A 20,382-nucleotide genomic window follows, 5' to 3' on the forward strand; every position below is an offset into this window, starting at 1 on the left:
ATCCAACCTTGCAGGATTTGGTTTACCTGAAATCTGCAGTATTTTATTAGATCACTCAGAGCCAATCAGCAGAGAGGGTCAGATTCTCTCTCCTGATTGGCTCACGGACCTAAGAGAGGATGTAAAACTACACTGAGATGGTTTTTGGTTCTTAAAACTACAAATATATCTTCTGATGACATCAACACTTAAGATAAAACTCTGGAGAAGTTAAAATCTGGAGCTTTAACAGTAAATTAATTTTGTAGATTCATAAAAGAACCAGGTTCAGATATTTTGCTGCGTACACATCTGACATTGTTTTATTTACTAAGCAAGAATGAATTATTAGTAAATAGTAAATAAAAAATGAAATTATGAGACTTTTTATATTCGAGTAGTTTTGTGAAAACGTTGAGAAAGTTTCAGGTTTGATTAAAATCTTTTCAACATCAACTTCCTGTTTGTCTGTTTTGTCTGATGTCGTTCTTCATCTTCTCTCTTTCTTTTTCTCCTCTTTTCTCACGCTGCTCTCTGATGGATTGACTCATCTTCATCCTCATCATCTTCCTCATCCTCATCAGGCTGCCGTCAGTCAGACATGGGTTCATGCAGTTGCGTTTCAGTCATGTTCTCCTCCTCTTCATCACATCTCTCTTCTCTCCATCCTCCTCCTCACTTTTCTGTCTCTCAGAAGAAGTTGTTTTCAGTCTGAAGGGGTTTGAACACCAGGTCCTCACTATCAACTCAAGTTTTTCTTTTATCAGTTAAAACGCTGGTTTTATGACTGAAGTTCTGCCTGTGGAGACTGATGGACTTTTTGTGAGTTTCTGTCTAAAACGGACCAATCTTACAGGACGTACCGACCCTCTTAGTTATTGTTGCCACGTCAACAACATGCTGTTGCCATGGTGACCAATTAAGCTCCAACAGGCAGCTTCTCAGTGCTTTTTTCTCTGATATATTATGACTTTTTTCTCATTTTTAAAACCTACCTCTGGACTTGGTTTTCAAACTCATCCTGACTATTGATTAATGATTTTTGTTTGTATGTCTGCTTGTAGTTAAGACAGCACAGAGTAAAACCCAGAGCAGTCAATGATTGCTGAACCTGATCGCTCCTCTCTAAAGTAGGGATGGGAATTGATCAGATTTTGTTGATACCAGCGCCATTATTGATTCTGCTTATTGGTCCGATTCTTTATTGATTTCCCTTCACGAGTCCTGATCAGTTCTCTGTGTGGAATAAAAAGTAGGCCGGCACGGTCACTCCTGACAGCCCAGTGCTCCCAGTACAATCTTCCCTCCTTTACAATAGTTGACTCCATCTGTCTGAGAGTAGGTCGACCTACACAGAGCAGAAGGAGGTAAATAATCAATATTTATTGGAATTAATATTTTCTATAGAATCTGATGATAAGTGAATATTAACATTAACGTAAATATGAAGTGGAAAAAAATAAAATGTGGCCACATTCTCTAAACAGCGTGAACATCAGTGTGTCCAGGGCCACACTGAAGGACCGCCTCCTCTGCTGACGTCCTCTGACACCATCTGATTTGTCCCAGCACGGTTTCATAACGAACTGAAAGTTTTAACTGACGAACTTAGAGCTGACCAATCAGACGCATGTTAATGCCAGACAACAGTGTGACATCACTGTCATTTACTGACATCAAACACGAAGAGAACACGTTAACCTGATTGCTGTTCCCACATAGCTCCACCTCCACCATCCTCAAGTAGAGATCGAACAGCCCCGCCTTCAGGCAGAATGAGAGCGCAGCAATCTGATTGGTTAAACAATTTGGAACCAGCTCTGGATTCCCATCCCTGCTCTAAAGGCCTGGACACGCCAGCTTTTCAAACTGTGACATTTTAAAACAAAATCAATTAATTCCAGTGGAAATCCTCCAAATTATAATCTTCAGATTATACCCGACAAAGAATATGTTTTATAATACATCTAATATTTAATATAATAGCTAATGCGATTTCTGTGTTATATAATAGTGTAGTCTATGTTATATTAATGGTTTATCTAATAACATTACATTTTTCCTGTGATGTGGGTGGAGCCAGAGTTTGGACCGGCACCATATAAGGTCATAAGTTAGGTTATGATGCTGCCTGGTAGAAATGATTCATTAATGTTATAAGTGAGGTTGGTTCAGGTGAGGATGGATAAATCAAAGAAGAAAGACTAGCTAATGTTAGCATCTTTAGCAGTTGAAGCAGCTTAAAGCTAGCTGGTTAGCATATGTCTATGGTTTGGCTGTGACACCTGACTGCACCCATATACGACCCCGCCATGTTCGGGCTGCAGCGAGGAGCGATTTGTTTGTGAGGAAAAATCAGTAACAACAGAAAATCCATGGTAACAGAAACATTTACTTAATGCTAGCTGTGTTAGCTGGTGTTAGCTGCTAGCTGGCTGCTTTTCTTTTTTTTCTTTTTCTTTCAGTACAGGAAGAAATTTGATGAAAAGAATTTCATCTTCCAGCTTTGACGCTTCGATCAAGATCTTATCGATCTTATTGATCTTTTTGCAGCAGCCACACCACCACATCCCATAATGCACCTGTGAAGTGCTGCTAGCTAATGCAGCATTCAAATTATCTGGGAAAACTGTAGAAACAGTGACTTAAAAGTTAATGTTCAAAACAGCATGAAGTGTAAAGTTCAATGTTAGATGAAGCCTGAGTTCAGTTTGTGGCCGATGTTACTGTTTTTTGTTTGTTTGTTTTTGTTTTATTGTGAAACGTGAAGAAAAGGATCTCGAGAAAGTAAACTACAGAAAACTACAAACATGGCATCTAAGCAGTTTAATCATGTTAGAATATTTTATAAACGTGTATTTTGAACATTATTCCCACATGATCTGAATGTAGTTTTTCTGCTGAAGGCCTGCCTCCTGTTGCCTCTATTGGCTGTCTCAGCTGTGATTGACAGCTCTAACATGATGTCTCTGTCCCCCGCCCCCTCCTTCATAGCTGCGGAAGGTGGAGAGGGACAAAAAGACGATGGACCAGGAGATTGTGGAGCTCACCAACAAACTGCTTGACGCCAAAAACACCATTGACCGACTGGAGGAGCTCAATGTGAGTTTTTTATTAAAGTTTGTTGAGGCGACTCCTTTTGTCATTTTTGACTTATATTTGTTGCTTTTTGGTTTGAGACTCACTATTTAAAAAAAAAAACACTGGAGATTCTTTAACTCAAGATTTATTAAAGCAGAAATAACAAAATATTTTCTGTGGTTGACTTTCAACAAACGAATCACAAACCTTTCATAAAAACCAACTCAGTGGTTTCTGTCCTGTTTCAGTCTCTCTCCTCTCATTCAAATTTTCTTCATATTCATTAAAAATGACCAAACTTTGCAGAAACATTCAGAACTTTACATCACTGCAATCTGAATGGCAAGTCACAGGCTGAAGTGAACGATGTGATGTGAATGCAGCATAAATGTGAAGTCCATCTAAAGCTCATGGGTAATGTAGTATTTAGAAAAAACCTGATTGGCCAAAGAGAAAATGAGTCAGACCAGAGGTTCAGTAACATTCAGGATGTTGTTTAAATAAAACAGCAGTAAAGTGATTGAGTGGTTTCTCGTCTCTGTCTCTTCAGGAGCGTTACAGGCAGGACTGTAATTTAGCCGTTCAACTGCTCAAGTGCAACAAGTCGCATTTCAGGAACCACAAGTTCGCTGATGTAAGTAACTGTGATACACAGTAAGACTGTTGTTGTTGTTGTTGTGGCCAGGCGTGAAATACACTGGCAGCTGATGGTTGTGGAGAGTTACATTGTGGAGTAAAAAGAAACAAGAAAGAGGGAAACACTTTTTATTTTAGTTTTCTAAAATTAAATGTTGTAAAAGTTCTCTGTTATCCTTTACTCATTACAGCCTTTTAAATTATTATAGAGAAGTTATTATTTGTAATCCCTGTCGTCCCCCGGGATCATTGCCTGTGGAGATTTTGTCGAACTGGACTCTTTGAGTTTAAGAACAGACTGATTCAAACCTTCAGCACAGAGTGAATCTGTGTCTGTGGTCGATGCTGCACAATCACTGTTATAGTCCTTTAATGGTGGAAACTGGCAAATTGGATAATGGTATTAGGTGTGTGTGTGTGTGTGTGTGTGTGTGTGTGTGTGTGTGTTGCTGATTTATGCTCCTGGTTCTGCTGAGAGCGTTGATGGTTCCATTAGACTTTATAGAGACTCGGCTGTTACAGCTGAGCGTGCCCGACTTCCTGGAAACACTTTAACACCTCTGTGTCTGTGTCTGTGTCTGTGTCTGTGCGTGTTTGTTTGTGTGTGTGTGTGTGTGTGTGTGTGTGTGTGTGTGTGTGTGTGTGTGTGTGTCTGTGTGCGTGTGCGTGCAGCTGCCCTACGAGCTCCAGGACATGCTGAATAAACACATGAAGAGCAGCCTGCCAGAGGGTGGCCCCGGCTCCGCCCCCGGCCCTCAGGACCCGGACACGCTCAGTTTGACTCCTGCCGACGTCGTGCCGACCTCCGTCATCGCCCGCGTCCTGGAGAAACCTGAGCCGCTGGTCCTGAACTCCGCCCAGTCCAGCAGCTGCGGCCGGCCCGTTGCTGAGGACGTCTTCGTGCACGTGGACATGACGGGCCCCGCGGGGGCCGAGGGCCGGAGCCGGGAGAACGGCAGCGGTCAGGAGGTGTCACAGCAGAATGGGTCCTGTCGCAGTCAGAGCAGTCTGGACATGCAGTCAGGGGGCGAGGAGGTGGGTGGGGCTCCGTCCTTTGAGAAGCTGAACCCGTACCCAGCACCACCGCCCCCCCACCCCCTCTACCCCGGCCGTAAGGTCATTGAGTTCTCCTCAGACGACAAAGTGAAGATCCCCAAAAACTCCCCGCTGCCCAACTGCACCTACGCCACGCGGCAGGCCATCTCCCTGAGCCTCGTGCAGAACGACGACGAGCGGCTGGCCCCCGGCAGCCCCGCCCCCTCTTCGTCCTCAGGTGGGGGGGGCGGAGTCAGTCAGCGCACGCCGCCATCACAACAGGATGCCATCAGTGAGCCGCAGTCCAGCCAGTCCAGCCCCTTCAGCAGCCCACCACAGGTAACCTGAAGCCCCGCCCACCAACACAGCACCTGATTGGTCAGAGATATCACATGGTTTACACTGTTTTATACAGTGAGAGGGTTCAAACTGTGAAGCACACACACAAACAGGAGCTTCTGTACTAAAGGTCAGGGTGTAACTAACGATGCCCCCCCCCCCCCCAGGCGCCCAGTGTCCTGGCGAGCTCCGGCAGCTCGGAGGAGGACCTTCTGGCCAACTGGCAGCGGATGTTTGTGGAGAAAATGGCCCCGTCATGCGACACCTCTCTGGTCCACCGCACGTCATTCAGCAGTCAGACGGCTCAGGAGCTGCAGAGGAGGAGGCAGACGGGGGGGCCCGGGGCCCCCTCCGACCACCACAGGGCGGCGTACTCGGATGGCGAGGAGGGATCGTCGGCGAGGAGCTGGACGCCGAGCCGCGGCTCCAGCCTCGACACTGACACGGACACCGAGCCGCGGTCCAGCAGGCGGGGGCGCTACGGGAGGGATGGCTCTGTGGAGGAGGGGGAGAGGCTGCTAATGAACCTCGAGGATGACGGCGGCAGTGGGGACACGGCGGTCACCGTGGCAACCTGCCCCACCAACGCCCACGGGAAGGAGTTGGAGGAGGAAGGGGAGAGCTCGGCCGAAGAGAGAGACGTCCTACCCCACGACCTGCCCGTCATCTCACCCCGCCTACTGGACTTCGACCCCACCCTCGCAGCCGCCGCCCCCTCACAGCGGCCCCAGAAGAGTCCGAAGAGGATGGGCGTCCACCACCTGCACCGCAAAGACAGCCTGACCCGAGCCCAGGAGCAAGGCACACTACTGGACTGATGCTCACTCTCCACTGTCTGAGCACACCTTGCCCGCCCCACACTGTGCTCCCTCAGCTGCTGTCTGTCTCCATGGCAACTGACCTGTCCATCACAGTGGTCAGAGGTCACGCCCATCCAGGATATAGCCATACTCTACCGTATGCTGCCGAGCTCGCCGCCTGACAGTGTGTGTGTGTGTGTGTGTGTGTGTGTGTGTGTGTGTGTGTGTGTGTGTGTGTGTGTGTGTGTGTGTGTGTGTGTGTCAGACCGACAAGATGCTTTAGGCCATAAGTATTTTGAACACCTGTCCAAATACTTTTGGCCACAGAAAGTATTTCGATTAGGTGTCCACATATTTCTGGCCATATAGTGGTCAGACGTCTGCATACCTCATAATAAACAAAACACTAACTGGCGAAAGGTATGAGGACGATTAAAGTATGTAGTTCTTTGATTAATTGTCCACTTACTTTTGGCCACAGAGAGTATTTTGAACACATGTCCAAAATAAATTCTCAATAATCAGTATTAGAATCAATATTAGAAACCCCATATCTATTCTGTGTATATGTGTGTTTCTGTCATAGGATACTTTTGGGGACAAAAGACTAGTTAATTGGGGACAGCTCGTCCAACGGGGACAAAAGTCATGTCATGGTCAGTGGTTAAGGTCAGGGGTTAAGGTTAGGGCAAGTCTCCAGGAATGAATGTAAGTCTATGTAATGTCCCCAAAAGTGACTTGAGACCTGTGTGTGTGTGTATGTCTGTCAGACTGACTTGACATAAGTGTCAGTGATTAAAACCCAGTAAATCAGCTGATCTGTTCATGTTTTTGTGGCTTCACATAACAAGTATAATTATGAATAAATAATAAACTCAAAACTTTTATTTTCCTGTAATTAAATTAAATCCAAACAATATTTTTAAGATTCTAGAAAGTCTTAGAAAAACTAACGTTCCTTTTCAAAAGGAATCAAAATCCAAATGCATCACAATTTGTGGCCTAAAGTTTTGGACAGCCCCTCTGCACATACTTTAACAGAATTACACACTTTTTTTACACACACATTGAAAACAGTATTTCCTCCATAATATAAGAAATAGAAATGTAATGTAAAATTTATAGAAAATATAATTGAACAATTGAGTTGATTGTGTGAAAGCTTCTTTTAAATACTCATAAAATTGCACAGAGTTTGGTTGGTGGAGGTGACATACAACCATGTAGTGTTCTGTATATGGGTGTCCGGATACTTTTGGCCATATGAAGTACTTTAAATTAAGTCAAGTGTCAAGCTTTTGGCCATGTAAGTTTGATCAGGTGTTACTGTGTACTTCTGACAAATCAGCTATGTTGCTCTTGTGTCCAATGGTATTGGCCATATAGTGTATTTTGTTTGACTGTCTACATATAACATAAACTACATGGCCAAAAGTTTGTGGACAGCTGACTAAGCATGTAAGATTGGTTCTGGAGAGTTGAATCGTGAATAATTAGTCTTAGACCCAATTTTAAAAGCCCCACATCGGTCCATTCTGTGTGTGTGTGTGTGTGTGTGTGTGTGTGTGTGTGTGTGTGTGTGTGTGTGTGTGTGTGAGGTTTGTCAGAGTAGGAAAGAAAAATGTAAACTTTAAAACTAACTGAACACTTTACGGACGTCTTTGCCTTGTTTCCTTACCAGGAGCTTTTATTTTGAAGATAACAGTGAGACACACCTGGATAAACAAACACACACACACACACACACACACACACACACACACACACAGTCCTGTCTCCATTACTTCAGAGGACTTAACATTGAATTACATTTCATGATTTACGTTATGGGGACTTGTTTCTTGTCCTCATAAGGACGACATGTCCCCATAATGTGAGTGTGTAAACAGATTGAGGTCCCCACAGCATGAGTAATATGAGTAATACCTGTACCACACACACACACACACACACACACACACACACACTCACTCTAAGACTCTCAGTGCCTATCACTCTCTCTGGGGAAGGTTGCGAGTACGACGCCGGGCCTGCTGAAGGTCAGACTCAGACTTTTTTTTTTCTCTTCACTAATCATTGTTTTTGATTTCCTGTCATATGGCGTGTCATTTAGTCACCTGATTGGTTTGTTGGGGAGTCATGGACATATGACCTTTGACACTGACTGACCCCTCACCACCCCATCCCCCCCTTACCACCACAACCACCACCACTCTGGCTTTGGGGGGGGGGGGTTGGGGGGGTTGGGCTTCGGGCTTCTCCTTGGTACCTAACTGGAATGTAATAATCAACATTTCTGTTTAGTTGTTGTTTTTTTGTTATGAAATATGGAGTATAAATCCATTATTAAGAGATTATTTTTCTGTTTGGGTTTGATTTGAGTTGTTGATTTGTTTTATTGCTTTTCTGATCAGTTGTTTTTTTTATGTTCAGTGGTTTAATGGTTGTACGGAGGCCTGTTAGTGCCAGACACACATTGAGATCTAAGTTCCTTTTTCCAACAGCTTACTTTGAAAAACTGATTTGTCTCTAAAACCTTTTTTTCAGTGAACAGAAGAAAATCAAATATTTAATTCTGTGATTAACAAACACTAGCAGGCAAACGAGAGCTTTGCTAAATAAAATAAAAAGTCTAAAACTCTAACATGTAACTTGATTTGATTGAGACTAAAACCTCTCGCCACAAAAACAGCTTCTTCCCATCTGCTATCAGCCTTATCAACAAGGCTAGAGAGCCCCACTGTTGCTGATCCCCCTGATCCTCAATTGCACCAATCACCAGAAAAAATTCCTTGTATGTGAAAACATACTTGGCAATAAAACTGATTCTGATTTAATATTTAATTTTTTAATGTTGGACATTTCATTTGATATCAAGAAAGCCCTGAGGTTTAGAACAACCCGGATTAGAAATATAAACACAAATATTGTAGATGGAACGAGAAATGTCTAATTAACATTTTGAAATGAAAGTCAGTGATTAATTTTGTCCTGTGGTTTCCAACCTGAGGGTGAAGACCCACCACAGTGTCACACACATATTCTGTCTTTTTTTGAATTTTTCCTTTTTTCTTAACACTAGACTTAACAGTGTGTTTTTATGACACACTGGACATTTTCACCTTATTTTAAAAAATCTTTTTAAAAAGACCACGACTGGATGCGCAGCTTCATATTTCTGAGAATCCAGGTGATTTAATGACATTCAGAGGGGTTTACAAGTTTGAATATAAACACAGAGTATAAATGTTTTTTAAAGGTGGCTTGTGACATATTGAAGCTGTGCTACCCCCCCCAACCTCCCCGCCACACACTCGACTCACAGCTTGATTAGCTTACTGCTAATGCTAACGCAACATTTCCTGCTGCTTCTGCTTCACATTAAAACATGTCACCTTGCTTTTATTGTGAAGAAGCCACAGGAAACACAGTGTATTGGGAGCCACTGGTATAAAATCCTGAGTATGATCTGGTTTTATTCTTAATTATTCCTGATTATTTTCATATGGGCACCAGCGAGCCTCCGTACACTAACTGTACCTTTCTTCTCTGACGTTGGTGTCGGTGATTGAATGTCGGCTCGTTGCCTCATCACAGCTCTTTGATTGTGACCATCACCGAGGACCAATAACTGAATGATCAATCGGCTGATTGATTGATTCTCCTGAGCAGATTGTACCAAGTCTTTCTGAAAGTCTGAACTGGAGACATTTTTTCTTTGCTCCTGAGACGCTGACAGTTTGTTTCAGTCTCCAGTTTTTCACACTAAGTGATCGAGTATTGATCTGCACTGAACTCAGTTTGTTGATTTTAAAGTGTTTAAATGTCTCCACTGAATGTTTCTCTTGTTTCAGCCACAGTTTGTGTTAAAGCTTCAGTCTGTGATCAGAGCGTCATCAGCTGAAGATCAGACAGTATTGATCTGTAGGAAAACAACTATCTTCATCATTAGTGAACTGATTATTAGCCTTTAAATTTGCGATAAATGTCTGTCACAGTTTTATGGAAGTCCAGAGTTGCCGTGGTAATAATAATCTTATTTTTGTCTCACGTCAACAGAATTCTGAGCTTGTTTATCTCGAGAACAAAAAATTGTTTCCTCAAGATAATGAGGCCAAAGACGAGAACCAATCACAGACTGCCACTTCATGATAGGACTACAAATCCTGCTGGTGCATTGTGGGATGTTAATACTGTGAGGGTGCATGATGGGACACAGAAGACTGAAGCGTCAGTGGTAACGTTGGCAGTAAAATGGAGACTGTTCCCGCAACAGAGAAAACAGATGAGCAGTTTACAATAATACAACAAATATAAATGTAATAATGTAAACAATCTGTGTGTAAACTGTAGCTGTTGCTGTTCTGGAGCTTTTGATTGTATCACATGGTCTCCCTCAGTAGATGTTCACTTGTCTCTGAGCAGTGTAAGGAGTCCTCCCCTAGTTTACATTGTGTGGTTACACACTTCTGATTTTTATGGGTCATTTAGTTTCTTAGATCAGATATACAGTACATCAGGATGCACCAGTCTTAGAGCATGTACCACATATCAAGGCTGAGTCCTTGCTGCAGTCAGGATCCGGCCCAGGCCCTTTGCTGCAATTCATATACAGTCTGTGTTTTTAAAGGACCACACTGCTGTTCCTGCACGTTTTAGCCCACAGTGAAAACACACAGCGGCGTGAGTGTGCGGGCTGTGTGCACCGGCGCTGTGTGAAGTGACGGTGACTGTGGTTGTCGGTGGGTAAATAAAACATGTAAAAACAGTGGAATGATCCTTTAACTGCAGCCTCTTTGGTTGGAAAATGTCTCTGAGCGCTGAATTATTAACAACAGCATTTTATTCTGCGATGGCTGCAAAATCCCACAGTCAGAGAAACACACAAACACACCATCCGCTCCCTCATCTTCCTCTCCATCCCCTCCTCTTTCTTCCTCCTCCTCCTCCTGTAGTTATCAGCAGAACGAGCGGCTGATGTTAAATTATTAAGGTTTTATTACCGTCAGAAATGGGTCGCTAATACTTTAAAGTGTGTGTGTGTGTGTGTATTTAATATTTCATACGAGTCGTCAGATGTTCAGGAAAGAGCAGAAAGTTGGAAATGAAAGAGAGCGTGTGTTTTTGTGTTACTGTGTGTTAGTGAGTGTGTGTGTGTGTTACAGAGCGATGTGGTGTGTGTATAAATAGACTTTACATCTGCCCTGGTGAAACTTTAATGACTCTTCTTCATGAATATAATTGGAGACGTCGACCCGCCGCCTCATCTCTGACAAGGTCACCTTCAACGCTCCTCCTGCTCCTCCAGATCCTTGTCCTCTTCTTCCTCATAATCTTCCTCTTCTTTCACCTTGATTTTATTTTCTCCTTATTTTTTCCATTTTCCCTCCTCTCCTTTCTCCTTCCTGCCTCTGCCTCCTCTTCTTTCCTTGTCATCTTTCTTTCCTCCAACTCATTTCTGCCTCTTGTCTTCTTTCTTGTTTTCCTCCTCTGTACTTTTTTCTCTTAATGTTCTCCCTTTACCATCTTTCTCCTCCATTTTGTTCTTGCCTGTTCTTTCTCATCATCTTTATTCTTTTTTCACATCCACCACTTTATTAATAAACATGTTATTTGGCATAAGTGAAGCCATTAGTTACATAAAGCCAAATGTTGCACCATAATCATAATCTTCACCAAACAAATGAAGTAACGCTGACGGTAAACTTCAGTTTAACCAGCCATCTGAACCATAATCTGATCCAAGGTCAGTTTAAAGTCGGTCTGTGTCCCAGCATGCATCAGGCAGAAATATCAAGTTCATGTCAGCACATCTTCAGTTTAAACGTCACTTAAACTGATTTTAACAGTTTCAATGTTCACGTTTCTTCTCAAATCTTAAATATGTCTAAAAGTTAAATATTCCATATTTAGATTTATGCTGATGTGAGGTGTGTGGTTATTCTACATATGGAATATTTGATACTATCTACAAAAACAAACACGCTTCACATTAGCATGAGTTTGAATATGGAATAAATATTCTGTACTTAAGCTAATGTTAATGCAGTAGTCTAGGTCTTGATTAAAGGTCATTCATGTCATATTTCATTAATAATTCATATTATTTTTAACCTTGTGGAGTCATAACACCATCTTGATTTGTCGGATGACATGAACACTCGTGAACGCAGCACTAGTGTCTGTGTATCTGTTGGTCATTTAATTTTCCTTTCAGAAACGCTTATTAGCAAAAAAAAAAACAAGTGCTTCAAAAATTAAAATTTATATACAATTTTTTTTCATGATCAAAAAAAGAAAAATTTGAAAATTTAAAAAAAGTGGTTTGCATTTACATTTTAATTTGTGTATTTTAAAATGACAACCAAACCACTTTTTTTTTCTAAAGGGAAGATCACTTGATCAAAGATACATGGACGCATTAGCAAACACAGAATTTGAATTTCAGTTTGAAGCTAACCATATAGTTTCTACTGTCTACGTTAGCTAGCATTGTTAAGAACTTAGTTTGTCAGAACCTGATTTTCTCGACTGCATTAGGACCTTCAGTAAGTCATTGATTCTGATACTGGGCCCAAATGTCAATATTTCCTCCTAGAACACTGTTTAAAACTCAACACTTTACAATTTAGAATTAAAACCATGAGCTGGAAAAAGTAAGAAGTACTAAGGTCCAGCATCTATGAATTTTATCTGCTGCACTTCCCTCAGTCTTAGCAGCTAACTGCAGCAGATAGCACATTAAAACTCGAGACTACAACAGAAATGGTTCAACTACAGGTGAATGTTTAATTAGTTTGAACAGAGTTGTTAAGATAATAAATAACTGCATACAAAGTGTGATGGCTGTTCATTCTTTACACTACAATAATAAACTGTTAGCTTCTGAGCTAATGTTGAACTGACATAAATCACATTAGTTTGCTTTGCTAACAAGCAACAGCTTGTCCTTGAACAGTAAACAAAACGTTTATAATTTTTACATTGATCTGTTTGCTCTGCCGTGATCACATGGATACACCAACCTAGCTAGCAAGCTAACTAGTTTCAGCTCATTTACACGTGTAGTCTTCTTGTGTTAATTAGATTCCAGCACCGCATTGCTAATGAACTACAGCTGTTGTAAACTGATCCTACATTATCCTGCAAATTTAAGCTCAGTAGGATAAAAAAAATGGATAACTAACAGTTTTAGAAGAAAAATTAAGATATAACTAACAAGTTGTGGTTATCAACAAACCTTGGGAGGTTCTAGTGATGTTAGCTAACAGGTTAGCTAATTTTATTTCACTATCCCATGGCTTCAGAACTCCACGCCTCTGAGCTCTGCTGCTATCTTACTAATGTTAATTGTCCAGCAGACTAGCTAATTTCCCAAGATAATTGCTGTTACACCTCACACTGATAATTAGCATCAGTGGACGAAGACTGATAGATGTGGTTGAAAGCCATAAAAGTATAAGAACTAGTTAAGTGCTAATGGCTAATACACTGTAAATTACATCAGAAGGTCCTTATCCAGTAGAGATCAACAATCAGGCTGAACAAACAGTTGGCTCGCTAGCTAGCCATTTAGCTAACATAAAAAAGACACTGATGGTCATGCTAACATGTTGACACTAGCTTAGTGGCTACACTAGCTTGTGTGCCAATCAGATGTGTTAGTATCTGAAAAGTGCTGGTTAGCTGGCTAACAGCTGTTAGCACAGCTAAGGACCTCCAACATGGCAGCCAGGGATGGCTGAGTGCTTTATTGAGGATGTGGACTCACCTGAGCACACCTGTGGACACCTGAAGCGTGAACTTTGGTAACATTTTGAGAACAGGAACCAGAGGAGGTTCTTGAGGAGCGTTTGTTTTATTCACAGCTGGAAGTTTGGAACTGAATGTTGTTTTTAACGTGATGTTCAGGTGACCGTAACCCCGCCTCCTCACCCTCCACCCACAGGTGCTGTTGCTCACTCTGAGGTCATTGACCTCTGACCTCAGCCAGGTGCTTTCGGCTCACCTGAACTGTTCTCCTTCGGTTCCTCTGATTGTCTGTTTGTTTCACTTTCTGTTGGTAATTTAAAAAAAAAAACTACAAAGAGACTGTTAAAACTCTACTAATGATTTTATTTTCTGAATTTGTAAACTGATGTATATTTTAAAACAAATAAAATATTTTAAACGTAGCTCAGTCTTTGTGTTTTGGATTGTAACCTTACCACAGGAAGGTCCCTGCCCCTCCCACCTGAGCCTCCTGATCTCAGGTGGAAACATGTTTGTGACGATGATGATGAAAAGCCCATTGTCTGAAAATCTGTCCCTTCCTGGATAAACGGACCAAATCAGTTTATCAGTTTTGTTTTAATTTGTAGAGTTCCACTTCCTGTGGACCAAGAAAGTGACAGAAGGCTGAGAAATTATTCATTGATTCGTTCAGTTTGTCCAAATTTAAAATCCAACCGTATTCTGAAGCTGGACAGCTCTCAGGTGTGTTACCTGATCAGTTGCTGATTAAATGACATCATTAATATTAATGAATTCTGTCATCATTAGTCTTACACACACACACAGACACACACAGACACACACACACAGACACACACAGACACACAGACACAGGATTATCACATCGTTCATCAGTGTTAATGAAGCTGCTTCACAAACTATTTTTCACTGCTAATGTGAGCAGTTTGCGTGTGTGTGTGTGTGTGTGTGTCTTGTTGCCTGGTAACAGCTGATATTGATTGTTCTGTTGTGTAAATTATTTATAGTTGATAAATAATGAATCTGTTTTGTTTCCGTTGTGTTCAGCAGCTGCTCTGTCAGAGGCCCGCCCCCCGATGATGTCATACCACCTGTCAATCACACACCCACTAATCAGTTGTTGGTTCTGTCTCGATCCTGACTCAAGAGCAGGGTTTTCCAGACAGTCGGAGTGGCCTGTCAGGAACCTTCAAGAACCTACAAGAACCCTGCTGGTTCTCTGACACACTGGAGTTTCTTCAGGGTTCTTGTAGGTTCATGACAGTCCTTCACTGGTTGTCAAGGTTCTTAGCAGTTCCTTTGGGTTCTTCTGAGTTATTTCAGGGACCTTTGTTATTTAGCAGATGTTCTCAAGAGGGTTCATTTGGGTTCTTCGAGGTTTGTCAGGGTTCTTCAAGGTTCAGTGAAAAGCTGTAACAAGATCATTAATTTAGATTTCATCAGCATTTTTTCTTCAGCACCCTTTTACAGTTGTTAAGGGTTTCTTTGGGGTTCTCTAAGGTTCCTCTTGCTGTCTGACAGGTTTGCATTTCATATCACCCCTGGTTCTTGGATTTTTTTTTAGTCTCAAGGGTTCTTCTGGCTAATTTAGGTGTCTTTGGAGTTCTGCAAGGTTTCTCAGACTGTCTTAGAATTTGCCCAAGCCAGGAAGAAACCTTATGGTTCTCAGATTTTCTCCAGGTTTTACGAGTTTCATCAATTCTCTTTAAGGATCATTAAGGTTCTTGTAGGTTCATGGGGCTCAGTGCTCTTTATGGTTTATCTGGGCTTTTTAGGTTTCCTCAGGGTGATTAAGGATTCTTCAATGTTTCTCAGGTTGCACTCGAGATCCCTGCTGGTACCAGAGCTTCTGTAGGGTTCTCCGGTCATCAGTATGGTTCATTAGGTATCCTCGAGGTTTGTCTGGGTTCAAACCTTGAGGATATCACAAAGACAAAGATGTCAACCTGACTCCTCTTACCTGTGTCAGCTCAGGTGAGTCCAGGTGTCATCAGTCTCTCTGTTCTCTGTCACAGGTTGATCTGTGAGCTGTGCTGCCTCCTGCTGGACCAACAAGGAACTGAACAGGAAACTAATCCTGTCTTCACTCTAAATTACTTGTTGTCTTTAGTTATGTTATCTTTATCCTGTCAGTATTATGTCCTCGTGTGTATCCTGATGCAGGTCTCCACTGAAGCGTTCATGTCCCCATGTTTTTTAAGCTGCTGGTCACAGTAAAGAAAATCTTAATTTTTTTTAAATCCAGCTGCTCATAAGGAATCATATTAATAAGTCTACATTCAGGCAGCTAATGTGTTTGAAACCAAAATTGAAAATACCATGTTTTGTTTTTTTTGTTTTAAATTGTTAGTTGTTTTCAATTTTAGTAACTTGCAAATTCCTTTTTTCATTTTTTCTTGTTGAACTGAAGAATAAAGAAATACGGGTCACCATGGAAACAAAAGTAAACATATATTTGTCTTTTCTTTTTTTTTTAATTGTCACTTACTTTTAAAAGTAATTAATTAATCCAGTACATAATTGACAGATCAATGGAAAATAAAAATTATTGAATGTCAATTTTATTGAGTCGTTTAGTCATGAACAAAGTGACAGGTCTTTATCCATGTTCTTCAGGTTCTTTTCAGCGAGGTGAAGAACTCCTCCAGAACATTCTCCATCTCGTCCTCACTGTAATCTCTCACCACAAACCACTCGCTGTCCTCAGCTCCTCGAATCATGGCTGACAGAACTGCAGAGAGAGAAGGTTAATGTGACGCTGTCAGGTCAGACCTCACCTGAACACACGCAGGTCTGTGAGGCGGTGGGAGGGGCCCAGTCACCTGATGTGAGGTGTCACTTCCTTTTTGGTCACTTCAGTATAAAGGTATAACAGGTTAAAGGTAATTTATCTCCTGTTTACCCTTAGCATGTTAGCATTCGTATGTTCACATTTTATCCTTCATATTTTAACTTTTAATGTTAACATTTAACTTTAGCATTTCAACATTAGCACTATAACTTAAGCATTCACCTTTAGCATTAGCTCACATTTTACCTGATTAGAAAATTGTCTGAAACTGTGAATATCTGGTAAACAAAAAAAAAAAAACACGCCAACATGTGACACACCTGGGCACTCTCTCCTCTCATTGGCTCACAGAGCTGAAGGGGTGTGGCCAGCAGGTTCATAAATGTTTAAAACAGGAAGTGTCCTCACCATGTCCGGACGACGGCCTGAACAGACACAAGGTTTTTTTCTTCATGTCGACGACTCGGCCAAGTTCATAACCAACACCCAGAGACGGCTGCGTGACTTCCGCCACCACCACTGAGGTTAGAGAGGTCAGAGGTCAGCAGGTAACACAGAGGCTGCCTGCAGACACTGCTCAGGGCAGCACGACTGCACACATTGACGAACAATAATCAGTAATCAATAATCAAAGATCCTCACCGTCAGACTGTCGGAGCCAGTCCACGTCTCGGTCATGAATGAACTTGTCTCCTGCTGCTGAAGCATCCTCACCTGTCCAATCATAGCACAGCAGCTCAGTGACATCACACACACTTCAGTAACAGTAAAGTGTGAAGTATTACAGCATGTAGCATTGTGTGTGTGTGTGTGTGTGTGTGTGTGTGTGTTAACAGTGTGTAGTATGATGGTATGTGGGTAATCTTGGCTTCTCTAAAGTTGGTTTGTGAACTTCTACTGAGAACTGTCAAATTCAGTTTTGAAGTATTTTATTTTGAAAATCCCCTGTCATTCTGAACGCTTCCTCTTCCATCAGAGCTCCAGACCTGCGTTTGTAAACTGCACCTTGACAAATAACGTTCAGTAAGAGTTCTGTCAGCTGAGCGGCCGCCAGGTGAGAGCCCAGGTGAGAGCTCAGGTGAGAGCTCAGGTGAGAGCTCAGGTGAGAGCTCAGGTGAGAGCCCAGGTGAGAGCCCAGGTGAGAGCTCAGGTGAGAGCTCAGGTGAGAGCCCAGGTGAGAGCTCAGGTGAGAGTAACTCTGGTCCATCTGAAGTTAAACGACTGTAAAACTCTGACTCTGGTTCACGTCACGTCTCGGGCAGTTTCCCTTGCTGGCGCCACTAAGCTGTGCGAGTGACCTCTGACCTCTGTGGGTGAGCTGGGCACGGCCGACGTGCTCGGTCAGCACGGTCCCGTAGCTCCGCAGCTTCTCCACGATCTTCCGGTACAGCTCTACGTCATCTCTGCCGCCGCGGATGCTCCCGCAGAAATAAACCTTCATCGCGCTCCGCACGCGGGGACCCTGCTCCTCTGGTGCCGCTTCCCGCGCTGTGTGCAAATGAGCCTCTGAGCGGTGACGTCACACGGTCACGTAACATCCGGCTGCCGCTCTGCCCTGATTGTTGTCTTTCAGGTGGGACGTTGTTTACGTTTTCTTCACTGTGATTGGGTTAACCTCATCAGGCTGAGTTCTGCAGCCTCTGATTGGTGCAGGATGGAGGCGGGGACAGCTGAGGGGAGGAGTTACCTGACAGACGGCGCTCGTGCTGCAGTTCCTGTACCTTGTTCTCCACAATCTGCTCATTGGTTTTATTTTCCTACTGACAACGAACGTCCTGTCATACCTTTCAAAATAAAGTATAACTCGGAGGTACTTCAAGTGTTGCTCAGTACAGTTACACAACTACTTTATTACGATAAACCTTTGAAGTACTTGTATTTGAATATTTGTGTTTGTGCTACTTTATACTTTTACTCCAGCACCTCTGCATCTGACAGCTGCAGTAACTTTACAAATTTAGATGAAAACATCACATCGTCACATAAGCTGTTTTTTTTGTTTGTTGTAACAGATAAAACTTTATTGATCCACAGTGAGAAATTCACAAACTACCTCGCAGAATATAAAATTAAAATGAAACATTGAAGTGATGAGCACATTAATGCATCAAAATTTATAAAACCACATTATATGAGATTCTGCACAGAGTACTTTTACTTTTGGTCCTTTAAGTGTATTTTGATGATACTTTTGTCTTGAAAATTAATTTATAAAGTAGTTAAATTTACAAATGAGGCATGAATCCTGCATTAGGTCTGCATTATGCTGCTGTTTAAACTCAGATTTTGTATAATAAAATAAAATTATATTGATCGTTAAAATGGTTTGATGATGACGGCTATTTCTCTCGAAATTTGAAATTTTGCTGATAGATAAAATACCAGAATGTAGAGAAAGAATCTGTTTGTAAATTTAAATGGTTTCATTTTTTAAAAATAAAGTATGGATTAACTCAGTGACTCCAACCAAAGTCCATAAAGTTTACTGAAGTTTCTGTACAGAAACTATAAATACATCTGAACATGGAGACCGAAAATAAAAACAAAAACAAAATCTTACAGACTGAATAAAAAATGTACAAGAAAGAGAAAATATTGAGTTTAACTTCATTACCATGAAGCTCATCTTCAGAGGAAATCAACAGAGTCAGCAGCTGGAGAGCAGAAAGTCTGACAGAATCATCTCTACTCAAGGGCCACTAATTAGCTTTTTCTGGAGCCATCATGGTCTTCATCAGCACGTGGGCTCAGCTCAGTCGTCACATGCTGATGAGATTCCACACGGACATTTGAGGTGAGATCATTCTGTTATTTTAGGTTCCCAACAATGAATATTTATACCAAACAGAAACGCTCTTCTTTTAAAACACAACTGACAGCGTCTCTGAGAGAGTGGGGGCCTCAGTGGGCCCTAAGTGAGGCCCCCAGGTTCCTCACTGTGGCGTTGAGCATCAGTTCAGGCACGTCTCTGGCCACCCGCTGCATAGGAGCCATGTTGGGTCCTTCCAGAGTGTCCAGCAGCCCTAAAATGACAACAACAGGAGGTCTCACTCTGACACAAAAATGACAGGAGGCATCACTCTGATGCCAGCAGGTGAACTGTTTACACTCAGTCACATGACCTCAGTGAATGGTGCCTTTCAATGTGGTGTCAGGTGCACAGGTGTGCGTCTCACCTTCTACGATCTTGTGGTAGGCGAAGTGCAGGTAGAGCAGGAAGAGCATGTGCAGCAGAGACAGGGTCCCACAGAGGAGGAGACGTGGAGTCTGACCAACTGTGCGGGACAGCAGAGCCGCCACCTGAGAGGAGGACACACAGGAAATCAGGTGAGTCTGCAGAAGAGGGAAAACCAGGGGCTGAGGGGAAACGTAGTCCTCACCATACGCAGAGTGGACAGTCCTCCAACAAGCAGCCACAGGACGTAAAACAGGAAGTGGAAGTGGATGTTGTAGCTGATGAGGAGGACGGCGCAGTGACCAAACAAACCGTAACCCTGACGACAGCAGACAGGAAGTGTGTGGTGTTAATAGATTCAGAAAAAAAAAACAAACCAAGAGATTAAACATAAGAACTGAAGTGTCTCTGTACTGAACATGATCACCACGGTTTCGATGCTGCTGACACTGTGTGAACAGTTTGTGTGTAGCTGCAGCAGCAGTACTGACCAGCAGGGACAGCATCTGCAGCATGGTGATCTGGGCGTTGACCAGGTACGCCAGGAAGTAGATGAAGGAGGAAACGCCGAGCCAGTAACCAAAACACGTTCCTATAGCTGTACCCATCAGAGTCCCCTCCCTCTGGAAAACGAAAACACACACACACACACACACACACACACACAATCATCATCATCAGTGCCCTGCCAGAACAGTCCTCCTGCATGTTCCTCTACATCTAACATGACAATGAGCATGCTCAGTATTGATCTGCGTGGTGATTGGCTGTGACTTCACGCTCCTTTCACTGGA

The 20,382-nt window shown here is 42.5% G+C and overlaps 3 protein-coding genes across 3 annotated transcripts in view; 1 reads left to right on the top strand and 2 right to left on the bottom strand.

Annotated features, from left to right (window-relative positions):
• tjap1 (tight junction associated protein 1 (peripheral)) overlaps positions 1 to 14,044 on the top strand; it is a 42,402-nt gene extending 28,358 nt beyond the window's left edge. Inside the window, exons 8-11 of the mRNA XM_071479784.1 lie at positions 2,974 to 3,081; positions 3,611 to 3,694; positions 4,369 to 5,070; positions 5,238 to 14,044. Coding sequence (XP_071335885.1) covers positions 2,974 to 3,081; positions 3,611 to 3,694; positions 4,369 to 5,070; positions 5,238 to 5,888 — 1,545 coding nt within the window. The 3' untranslated portion in view covers positions 5,889 to 14,044. The remainder of the gene's footprint in view (positions 1 to 2,973; positions 3,082 to 3,610; positions 3,695 to 4,368; positions 5,071 to 5,237) is intronic.
• Positions 14,045 to 16,169: 2,125 nt separating this feature from the next.
• dnph1 (2'-deoxynucleoside 5'-phosphate N-hydrolase 1) lies at positions 16,170 to 17,948 on the bottom strand. Its single transcript, XM_071479790.1, has 4 exons — positions 17,719 to 17,948; positions 17,056 to 17,127; positions 16,822 to 16,932; positions 16,170 to 16,353 (listed from the first exon to the last, which is right to left on the bottom strand). The coding sequence occupies exons 1-4, from the start codon at positions 17,852 to 17,854 to the stop codon at positions 16,235 to 16,237; spliced, it is 438 nt and encodes a 145-aa protein (XP_071335891.1). The 5' UTR covers positions 17,855 to 17,948; the 3' UTR covers positions 16,170 to 16,234.
• An 865-nt stretch (positions 17,949 to 18,813) lies between these two features.
• The window catches only part of yipf3 (Yip1 domain family, member 3), a 3,459-nt gene continuing 1,890 nt past the window's right edge, over positions 18,814 to 20,382 (bottom strand). Inside the window, exons 6-9 of the mRNA XM_071479789.1 lie at positions 20,080 to 20,211; positions 19,794 to 19,907; positions 19,590 to 19,713; positions 18,814 to 19,436 (exon numbers count right to left, since the gene is read on the bottom strand). Of these exons, the coding sequence (XP_071335890.1) occupies positions 19,315 to 19,436; positions 19,590 to 19,713; positions 19,794 to 19,907; positions 20,080 to 20,211 (492 nt within the window). The 3' untranslated portion in view covers positions 18,814 to 19,314. The remainder of the gene's footprint in view (positions 19,437 to 19,589; positions 19,714 to 19,793; positions 19,908 to 20,079; positions 20,212 to 20,382) is intronic.

The sequence above is a fragment of the Trachinotus anak genome, unplaced genomic scaffold, assembly GCF_046630095.1.
Source record: "Trachinotus anak isolate AG129_WGS33_773 ecotype Australia unplaced genomic scaffold, CSIRO_AGI_Tana_v1 ptg000007l, whole genome shotgun sequence".
Lineage (NCBI taxonomy): Eukaryota > Metazoa > Chordata > Actinopteri > Carangiformes > Carangidae > Trachinotus > Trachinotus anak.

Coding starts and splice junctions, on each gene's coding strand:
- dnph1 (XM_071479790.1), bottom strand. CDS start 17,854: ATGAAGGTTTATTTCTGCGGGAGCATCCGCGGCGGCAGAGATGACGTA. Junction 17,128..17,718: donor TGCCCAGCTCACCCACAGAG/GTCAGAGGTCAC, acceptor ATGATTGGACAG/GTGAGGATGCTTCAGCAGCA. Junction 16,354..16,821: donor CAGGCCGTCGTCCGGACATG/GTGAGGACACTT, acceptor CTCTCTCTGCAG/TTCTGTCAGCCATGATTCGA.